The 10,909-nt window shown below is 44.6% G+C and overlaps 1 protein-coding gene across 20 annotated transcripts in view; it reads right to left on the bottom strand.

The window, feature by feature from the left end:
* TEDC1 (tubulin epsilon and delta complex 1) overlaps positions 1-10,344 on the bottom strand; it is a 38,359-nt gene extending 28,015 nt beyond the window's left edge. For 19 of the 20 annotated variants that reach the window (XM_078595062.1, XM_078595061.1, XM_078595063.1 and 16 more), the window contains exons 1-7: positions 10,190-10,344; positions 4,907-5,071; positions 4,481-4,613; positions 3,543-3,745; positions 1,863-2,129; positions 1,331-1,417; positions 166-369 (exon numbers count right to left, since the gene is read on the bottom strand). In XM_078595062.1, coding sequence (XP_078451188.1) covers positions 166-369; positions 1,331-1,417; positions 1,863-2,129; positions 3,543-3,745; positions 4,481-4,613; positions 4,907-5,032 — 1,020 coding nt within the window. In that variant the 5' untranslated portion in view covers positions 5,033-5,071; positions 10,190-10,344. The remainder of the gene's footprint in view (positions 1-165; positions 370-1,330; positions 1,418-1,862; positions 2,130-3,542; positions 3,746-4,480; positions 4,614-4,906; positions 5,072-10,189) is intronic. The other variant, XM_078595081.1, reaches the window with a different exon arrangement.
* Positions 10,345-10,909: the final 565 nt, after the last annotated feature.

Genomic DNA, 10,909 nt, shown 5'->3' with positions numbered 1-10,909 from the left:
AATGACCCATGATGGTCACGATGCGACATTCAGTAAAACGGACGATACGCAGATTATAGTGGATCTTGTATCATATGGTGTATCGTATTGTCACATTCCGGCGACCCTACTAACCCCTAACTCCGTTATGCAAGACCATGACAGTGCCGTGGGGTCGTGCCGCACCTCACTGAGCCACGTAGCGTGACTGCGCCACAGCGCGCAGTGCACGTCCCTTTCAATCCTCGCGAGACTCTTGCCCACCGAGCCGAGCCGAGAATCGAGGCACATGTCCTGCACCCCCTCCGTCCCCCGGTGACATGGCACAGCTGAGCTGGGGCAACGACCCCGATGCTCTTGCTGAATCAGCTTCACTTCCACAACACTCTCCTAGAAACCAGCACAGCACAGCAACCATTATAGATGGTATGTGGTAATTTTCGTTCTCTCCAAAATTCCGTGAATCTGTACAACTCTTTTATAAAACTATTTTTGTTTACCATTCACTCTTTTTCAGAAGCTACCTGGACACAAATTATAGCTCAACGAAGTGGCTTATGTCATTCAAGGTCAACATTTGATTCTCGCATCTTGTCTTTCTTAAATGTGATTAGACAAAAAATGGTTGTGCTGAGTAGGACGTGTGCACAGTGTGTGGGCCGATCGCAGAGACAGGCATTGGAGTTGTCTCCACAAGTCCTGCGACCAAGAGGGAGACCTAAGAGCAGATGGTGGAAATAGACTATTAGGGCACACCTATGAGTGTTTGTGCAAGTCTATGGGCCTCTGTTAGTCTATGTAAGTCTAAGGCCCTATAATATGTGACTGTTAGGGAAGATTTTGGAGGTCATGTGTCTACTGTGCAGCAGCTGCGGGATCTGGCAAAGGGCAGAAAGTTTTGGTGAGGTCTGGTGGCATCAACAGCTTTGGCCACGATGACATTTATAGTCTTTTAACACCTATATATGATGTTTAATTTGTAATGTGTGTTCCTTTAAAATGAACTGTTATGTTCATTTATCAATCTGCTTTGTCTGTCATGTTTGTTACATTAGCCGAAAAGTCCACAAATGCATATTACTAAAAAATGTTAGAGCCTCTTATCAGTCCACTGCTGAATAAAGGTCTCCCCATGCCGTTTCAGTCATGATTGTTTAGCCATACTACACGATGCTGGTTAGTGTGGGTTGGTGAAGGGGAACACCAGCACCAGTTCAGATATCACCACTGATGGTAGCCATAATTGAAATAGAACTCAGGTCACACAGGACACTCTACACAAGGTTTCTAGGCGCTCACTCAGAAAACATCTTGTGCCCTGATGTGTCACTACAGCTGGTGTCATGCTCACCATCCACTGCCAGAAAGCAGGCTCCATATTCCTCCACTCAATGAAGGCCTCCAGTCTGGCATTTTCCTCTCCAAGCTGCTGTAGGACCTGGGAAATGAGACACTGTCCCATAAACCACTCCCTCCGTCAATGACCATAGAGATTACACCTGCACATAGCAGAAACCAGGCAAGGTCAGGGAGTTAGTGGTGATAAGGTGATGAGTTACAATTGTTTCTTTAAACAAAGTTCAATGGTAAGTTTTTTACATCTCATATTTATTGTCCTGTGTCTGCGATTCATTTCCCTGTGTTAGATTCCTAGTTATGGGTCCCTGGTTGCAAAGCCCTGGTTCCAGGCTTGATCGTACCCATATGAGTCAATGTCAGACTTATGCAAGTCTGTCAGCCTGTGTGAGATTGTGTGGGCCTGTATCAGTCTGTGTAAATCTGTGAGAGCCAGTATGAGCCTGTGTGAATCCATGCAAGACAGGCCATACCTGTGTAAATCTGTGTGCTTGTAAACCTGTGTGAGTCCACGTGACTGGTCTCACCTGCGTCAGTCTATTCGGGTGTCTCAGCAGGTATGCCTCGGTGCCGGAGAGGTGTTTGCCAGGTTGGTGTGGCTGCCTGCATGTCGAGTGTACATGGTGCAGCAGGGTGCAGAGCTGCTGGCGCGCACTGTGCAGTGCCCGCACTCGCATACGCAGCTTCCCCATGAGCCACAGTGCGTAGTGCACGCCATCCTTGGGCAAGGGGGCGCCATCAACGGGGCGCAGGTGCCACTGCTCCTCACCGGGCAGCTCACTGTTTGCGAGCTCCTGTTTGAGAGGCAGTGAGAAGCATTCCCCCAGTCAGAGCCTCAAGAAAGCACCGCTCTAGTTAACGTGAAAGTAGTTAAAGCAGAACACGTTAAGAAAGCTCGAAAATTCACTGGACAGCAGTCAGTATGATTTTATTCTTGCATTCGGCAAAATTTTCAGCAGCTAAATGCCGACGTCTGCTAGCCACGACGGGACTTTGAGAGTTTGTCCATTTTGCTATTCCTACGTTGATGGAGCGCAAACTACTATCATGATTACTGTTTTTCTGTGGACGTCAATCCTTGATTCCTCCACCAAAGTTAATAACTCGGTCTATTAGACTCTTTCATCTCATCCACACTGTGCTCAACCTCACACTGCGTTCCTTATATAGAGGCGTAGATGTATTGACCACGCTTCTGCGCTCTTGCACAATGTGGGGGGGAGGGATTACTGAGGCAACGTAATGATGCAACGACATGTAACCACACCAATAAACAGTTAGACTTCTCCACAAATTTGGCTGTCGCCTGATGAAGATAGTTGTAGTAATAGGTTTTTACCCTTTCAACTGGTACAAAAACTGACACCTTTATACAAGGCATCATGTTTGCAATAACCACAACACAAGCAGTCAAAATGCAAACAAAAAGAAACAACTCTGAAGATGATAATGATATGCACTGTCCTTGAAGTTGATTGGTCCACACCCGAAGACAGCTTTTCTTAGAGCCTAGTCTCCATTGGTGTTGGACCAGATGACGCCAAAAGGCGTACAACTCAAAGACAGCGCACTATCAGAGTATTGAGAGCTCGGGGTAAGCATTTACACTATAAAACCTCCTTTACCAGTGGCAAAATATAGTAATTGGTTTTTAGCCTTTCAACTGGTACAATTGCAAACATGATGCCTTGTATAAAGGTGTCAGTTTTTGTACCAGTTAAAAGGGTAAAAACCTATTACTATATATTGCCACTGGTAAAGGTCTCATTGTGAAGCTAGTTGTAATTACTGATGAAACGTCGTACTCAGATTGTAAATGCTGTGGCTTGGCTCTCCAACACACAGGTGTGCTGTACTAGTGACGAGTTGGCATGTTCTGTTTACGTGACAAACCTTACCAGTTGGCTGTGTCGGGTGGTGACGGGTTTTAATGACACATTTATATATTTACGCGATCTAACCCAAAAACCTCTATTATGGAGATGGTTCGAATAAACCTTTGACGTCATGTATTTACTGTAATAGCCGAGTGAGATAGCAGAAGAAAGCAATGGTGCTGTGCAATATTTGCTGACAACTCTAGACCTAGAATATAACACAACAATGAGGAAATGTATGATTATGAATTATTTGTATGGCCTAAGTGACATTTTCACACTTAGAGGATGTATCTAATGATGAGAAATAAAGGTATGTTATGCACTCACAGGAAACAATTTCATGGCACCATCGTCAAGTTGCAGAGCACCCTGGGTCAGGTGGCGAACCGGGAAGTGGGTGGTGTGAAGAAGCCATGAGAATGCGAGGAGCAGCTCCAGAGAACCCAGCTGCTGGGCTCCCCCCGGCTGGAAGATCTCAGGGGCCACGTAACCATGATGCAGCAGCCCAGCCTTCACAGTGGAGATGACATCTACGCATAGAGGGAAACCACGCCAGGCACCAGTCTGTTGTCTAGAGGCCCCATCAGAGGCTGGTCTGTCAGTCTATTATGCAGACAGACCAGATCGTATTAACATATCATTCCTGACAAACATTTCCCAGTAGGATTGGTTTAAACAAGAAATACTTTGAGTTTTAACTTTACTGAGCCTCATTGCCCAAATGCCCTTTCGCGGTATGGATCACCCTGAATGCACCCGGCCTCATCCACTTAAAAAATATAATCAGGGTAATACTTGGTTCCTATTGGAGAGACTGTCTGGGAACACCAAGTGTAGTTCGTATGGGCTGCAATGCGGCAAGATGTGAGTACAATGGATTCTAGAATCCATCGGCATGGTGCTTTTGTAGGGAGTAATTTTAATTTGTTGTATTATAGACATTGTGCATCACACCAAGGATTCCTTTTTAAATGTATGCCATTGGGACACATTTATCTGGAATTACATGTCTATTTTTTCACAAAAAATGTGTTTGCCTCACATCCTTTTGCAGGAAACCCCAGTCATATGACTATGTGATGCATTTCTATATTTTAAAAAACTGGAATTTATTGTATTTAGTTCCATTAAGTAAATTTATACATAATTTCACTCATTCCAGTCTGTCCTCTGCTCTCGACTTGGCTTCAAATCTAAACTCCCTGCATCCCCACATGACCCAAGTCTCTCAAGTCTCCTATGTCCCCATGCCCGTGTCCCCGTACCATCAGGTGTCTTTCGGTCCAGAGCTGTCACTTCCACATTCCCCTTCTCCTCCACCACCGGAGCAGCAGCAGCAGCAGCATCTCCCGTGGTGCACACAAGCACCCGGGACAGGAGAAACCAGAATACAGGTACCTGCTCCCAGCACGAGTAGTGACACATGACTATAGTGAACACCACCACAGTTATTGTAAAACAGACTATGATGGTTATTGTAAAAATGGCCATGATGGTTACTGTAAAATAGACGAAGATTGTTGTTGTAAAACAGGGAATAAGGATTATTGTTAAAACTGGTGAGTGTTATTTTGCAACAACAAAAACTAGAAAATGGTGGTTAATGTCCAAGAGATGATTATTACAAAAAAAGTTATCATTGTAAAATAGGTGATGGTTATTGTAAAAACAAAGTGAGGAGAGGGACGTACACTCTCTGGTCGGTCGTACTTGGCTTGCCGAAATTGTTCTGGGCTGACCGTGCCAAGCCCGAGGCTGGAGAGCAGCCGGCACAGGGCCTGAATTGCATCCTTTGGCCTCGGTGCTGCACGGCTCATAATGTCCTCCACAGGAAGCGAGACACAGCCCTGTGACACCTACCCAGAACCACGCAGTCGCATTCAGATTAGCTGCTGTTCTCAAATCAGAATTTTTCATTCTACACAAAAATATTAACCATAATTGAAGTTTTTGGGTTAGATTACGTAAATGTAGTGTTGTAAATGATGGACAAATAAACTCCTTCCTTAAGGCACACACTGCTTATTGTTTCCTTAACATAATCCCTTACCCGTTACCCTGAGGAGGTACAGCCTCCGGACTTAGCAAAGCTTAACACTCAAGTCTATCTCCTATCCCAAGGAGGTACAGCCTCCGGACTTTGGCAGGAGCTATCTCAATCTCCCTGCTAACCTAGCTTCCTCCGACTGGGACCTAGGGGAGGCTCACTGACCCACCGCTAGCCCGGTGGGTCCCCGACCTCTGGTCGCTCAGGACCTTCGCCCTTACAAGGGCGGGAAGGCTGGGAGCCAGGGTCCTGCCTATCCAAGACCTATTCTCCCTTGACCACTGGTTACACAGAGCCTCAGCCCTTACAAGGGCTGGAAGGCTTGGTCCAGGGTTCTAGCTGTCTTCAGCCAGCTTGAGTCTTCGTGTAGGCAGAACTGCCCAGAGCTCTCAGCGCTCTGGCCTTTATACTGGTTCGTGGCTGGGCTCGTCCAATCCCAGGCCATTTTGTGGAACCTTCTGATTGGTCCTTCCCAATCTGGCGTTTGGATCCTACATTACCTCAATTGACCCTGACCGTTTACCGAGCGGGACAATTGTGTTTTCGATCCGCTCTCTCGCAGATCGCTGAACAGCGAGTAGTTATTACCACTACATAAATATAAATGTGTCGTTAAACCCGCCACCAGCCAACACAGCCAATTAGGTTTGGCACGTAAACAAAGCATTCCAATTCGTTACTAGTTCGGCACACCCGGTGTGTTGGAGAGTAAAACCACAACAATTCGAGTTTGACGTTTCACTGGTAATTACAACCAGCATCATCAGGCGACAACCAGTTGTGGAAAAATCCTGTTTTGGTTTAAAATAGAGGGATAAATGTGATGTTGTCACTTGTGAGAAAATCAGGTGCGAAGGCCAGAGGAAGGAGGGTTAATGTATGAATATAATTTACAATGGATATCCATTTCTGGTTGGGTTATTCATAGGGTAATCAACATACAAAATGTGCATGCAACAACGTGCATTATGCATGCACGTTATGTATGTACACCATGCTTGCACATCCAGCCGTTTTGGTGGGTGCAAGAAATCGCAATACTTGTTATTAGCTGCTCACAGTTAATCACCATGGACGTGTCGAGGATAACCCACCCATCTTCACACAGCCGCACCACACAAACATGTATACCATCCACACTCGATATCACACACGCCACACACATCAATCATGCACACGGGGGATGCACCAGAGAAGGGTTGGAGGTCAGGGGTCAGGGGCCACTCACGTCATGCACACACAGCACGCTCGGGCAGGGAATAGACATTGGGGGTGTGAGCACTGACATGCAAGACACGCAATCCGATGGGTGAGTGGATGACACGGATCGGATTGGTGCAGAGAGCAAATCGTGGAAGAGCGGGAAATTTGAAAAAGTTGATTGTTGGAGGGCGGAGAGGTTTAAAAGGGACTGGAAAACGAATGAACAGGGTGGGTTTGGCGATGAGCGTTGCTGCGGTGTATGAGCAGTGACAACGGAATTGAGAAGTTGAAGTACACCAGCCCAAGTCTCCTTTTTAAATCTTTTATATTAAGTTCACTTGCTTGCTTGCGCGCTTACGACCGTGCAAATCTTTCGGTCGTTGTTTAACCCACTTCCCGTGATCCAATCGAGCTGACATTTTGCACAGACTCGTTGTGCGTGACAATTTCTTTTCGTGAAATTTTTTTCCCATAATTTTCCACTTTTTAGAAAAAAAAACAATTCATATTTAATTTAAAATACCAATGTGATAAAAATAAAACTCTTACTCAAGAAAAACAGAAATGAATAATAAAATAAAACCGATGCCACGCATATAAAGGATTTATAGTGAAAAACTTTGTTTTTACAGGTTAATTTTTTAGGCGTATGGTGACCTGCATAGGCATGCAGTTAAACAGTGTATTACTTGATAATATTCTTCCAAGCAGCACTGAGCCTGTATCTTTCAGAAAGGTTAATAATAGATTATCAAATTAGTCTTGCCGAGTAGTAACTAGTTTTGCACAAAACTTCAACATTATCAAAATAAATTGAGAGTCCTTGTTGGCACACGTATTCTGCCACTACCGACATTTGTGTTTGGGAGTAATTAATATTTGGATTTTTTTTTAATCATTGTGGTGTTTCTGAATATAGTGTATAAATTGTACTTTACTCGGCTGAGCCCAGGAAAAATATAGCACGGTGACCCCTTATTTACCTCTCCTCACCCACTATGTGGTGAATGGGCACCGCGGTGGCGAGATAACTGCCTCGCCTGCTATACATGAGGTCGTGGAATCGATGTCTATATATTTTGAGTTTGCATGTTTTCCCCATGGTCGTGTAGATTTTACTCCGGGTCCTCTGGTTTTTCCCTCCACATTTAGAAACATGTGCCTAGAGTATTTGGCTGATACATTTCCACTTGATAAGCCACTTCGTTGAGCTATCATTTATGGCCAGGTCACTTCTGAAAAAGAGCGATATAGCTCAGTGGGCCTAACCTGGTAAAATTTAAAAGTTTAGCTTAACATAGTTTATAGAATGAGTCTGGGCTCTCCCGGTCAGCACTCACATCATCATGTGAGTGGGTGCTGCAAGCCACAACCCAAATTTCCAACTTGTAAAACAAGGCAAGCCATTATTTGTTTTATCCATCACTACTGAGCCAATAAAACGATTGTATCATTACAGTGAGGTGAATACAGGCTTTACCGGGTCTTTGTTTTGTTTGTGCAATTAATATTTTTTTTTACATTTGTGCGTTATACTTTTGACAATATATTTGGGCACCACCAGCCGATATTTTAATGAGACATTTCGACTGCAGTGAGGGGATTGTAGTCTTCATCTGTCCAAAATATCCCAGTCAGAATGGGTTTAACGCTGAAAGAAAAGGTGTGTAAACAACCAAGATATTATTCCAGCAGTTTTGTAAAAAACAATATATAGCAGATAGCTATGCAAATCAGCATCGAGGGTTTATGGATGATGGTGTAGTCCTAGATGTGTATTCAGTTGCTGTAGGATGGAAATCATGGACATTAATGGGCAGTATTGTTACAAAATTGAAGCTGTTGTGGTTATCTGGATCACTGCAGATTGTTTTCCCAAAGTGTGTGCATGGTAGTCAGGTAGTGATAAGGAATCTCACATGTATATTTAGTTAATCGGTCATTGTCTTCAAATACGTTATTCCATACACCCTCAGCAATGTCTATTGGTTGTGTGCTCTAGTCTAACCATTCTTGAGTTGTTAAAATTGTGCCGTGTATCCCAGGTTCTTTAGCCAATTGAGCACTCGGGGACAAATACAGTGCCACGTTTGTATCCCGCAGGCCAAGACAGAAACTGCCATTCTGTCTCACCGACGTATTCCGGCCAAACGATGCCCTTGCGTCCACAGTGTTCTATGTCTTCCCCCGCTGGGATTGTTCCCCGAAGATGTCACTTGACTGTCGCTTATGTTTGACATAATTAACATATCGTATATTTTTGTCTGTTTCCATAGTCGTGCAATAATCAGCCAAAATGTATTTTGATGTTTCTTTAGCCTTAACTTTACTATTCATGTTGTTTTTAAGTGTGTTATACAATCCAGTTTCTGTTGCTGGAAATATATATTCTTCAGCATTAATTATGTATGAACACTACTTTTGACTCATCAAGTAACGCCGTTTTTTACTATAATTTGTATTTCGTTGTTTTTTTTGTCGATTTATTTTTGCTTCATTGTTGGTCTTAGTTTTTATGCTATAGCTTTGTAATTCTGTCAACGCATGTCACCCTTGAAAATTAAACTCATCCTTGTCTCTTGAGTATTCACCGGTATGAAAAAATAATGGGTTTTACCCTTTATGGCAATAAAACAGGCGTTAAGATGTGCAAACACCAAATATAAACCTTAAGCGAGGAATCATGTTGCATTAACCACGTACTTGTGGTGAACATGCAAACAAAACATGCTCTGATGATATATGCATTGTCTTTGGAAGTGATCGGCCTACACCAGACATCCTTCTTGATGGCCTTGTCTCACCAGTGTCAAACCAGCGATTGCCGAAGGCAATGCACGTATCAGAGCATTTATTTCTCGGGGTGAGCAGCTATATGTTTGAATATCTTAACACCTGTTTTATTGCCAGAAAGAATAAAACCTATTCTTATGTTTAAAAAAATGTGCATTCGTAATCAATAAAAACTGGTATTCTTAGTTATTTAATAAGACAATATTTTGTCACTGCTCACCCTATAAGTGCTCTGATAGTGCATTGTCTTTGTACTGGTCGCCTTCAGAGCACGTTTTTTTTTGTTCGCCACAAGTACGTGTGGTTAATGTAGCCATGATTCCTTCCAAAATGTTTCTATTTGGCGTTTGGACATCTTAACACCTGTTTTATTTCTAGAACGGGTCGAAACCTATTCTTATTTTTTAATACAATAACACTGGCAAAAAAGGTCCCATGTTGTAGTTTTCAACGGGTTGAACAAAATAAACCCAAAACTTGTCACCAGACTCCAGCAGCGCGGCGGTTTCTCTGCGTCAGCGCCGCAAGGCCGCGGTGTCAGTGAGGCCCACGCAGCTGCGGCAGTGAAGCCGGCCCAGCGCGTGCTTACCGGACAAACCAAGCCATCTGAGTCGGCCACCTGAGCGCTAGAACACAGCTACAGCGCTGAGCGCTTGAACAGTCAGCGCTAGAACTCAGTTACAGCACTGAGCTTGAACAGTGAGCCCTAGAACACAGCTACAGCACTGGGAGCTTGAAGAGTGAGCGCTAGAACACAGCTACAGCGCTGAGCTAGCACAGCGGCAGCACTAGAAGGATTGTAGCGCACACGATAACGCTGGAGAACTGTTTAAGAGACGCCACCGTCGAGTGGCGGAACGCCGTGAGGACGTTCTGAGATCGCTAAGAAGCTGTCCACCGCGCTAAACCCCCCACGAACGCCACGCTATACCTGTGAGGTCTCCTGCGAGGCCGCGTGGAGGCCGCGCAATCAGTCGAGTTTGCCGGGGGCAGCGCAGGGACCGCGGCGATTTACAGCGCCAGCCGATTACCGTCGCGCGCAGTTCGCCGCCATCTGAACTCAGTCGCCAACGACGCCGCGGTCTCTAAAGAGAACGGATCCCGTAGGGCGGTGTAGGGCGACCTCCTTTCGGCCAGTGGCCCTTCTCCGCTACTATTGCACAAAACATCGTCTGCTATACATATTGTGTCTTTTTAAGGCCAAGGTAGAGCGCTGACATCGCTAGGGATGGGGTTATTGCGATGGCAACAATACATTAGGTCAAAAATAAAAGTCTTTCGGGAACGAGCAAATGCTATTTAAGGACAAGGTGTTTATTTTCCAAATGTAGGCAGTATTTTTCATGAAAGGTCATTTGCTCGTATTTCTCTAAACCTAAACGCTGACCGTGCGACCAAGTCTCGGGCTGCGAGTCAAAACAGCGTCAATCGTGATCAGGTTGGGGGTTGCGAAACAGCGACACGCGGTGAAGCTTCGTGTTCAGCTGCTCAATAACGTTCGCATTTCAACTGCTTGGACATCACGATAACTCATGTTGACACCGCAATATTTTTCTGACCGGTGGTTGTGAATTGTAGGAAGAAAATAAAAAAAAATTGCGGATAAAGTGCTTTTTGTATACCGTGTACCGCCAATACGTTCAAATGTAGT

This window comes from Lampetra planeri, chromosome 5, assembly GCF_965212315.1.
Source record: "Lampetra planeri chromosome 5, kcLamPlan1.2.h2, whole genome shotgun sequence".
Classification (NCBI taxonomy): domain Eukaryota; kingdom Metazoa; phylum Chordata; class Hyperoartia; order Petromyzontiformes; family Petromyzontidae; genus Lampetra; species Lampetra planeri.
Note: the sequence above shows the minus strand (reverse complement) of the source record. Positions and strands in the feature narration are given on the sequence as shown.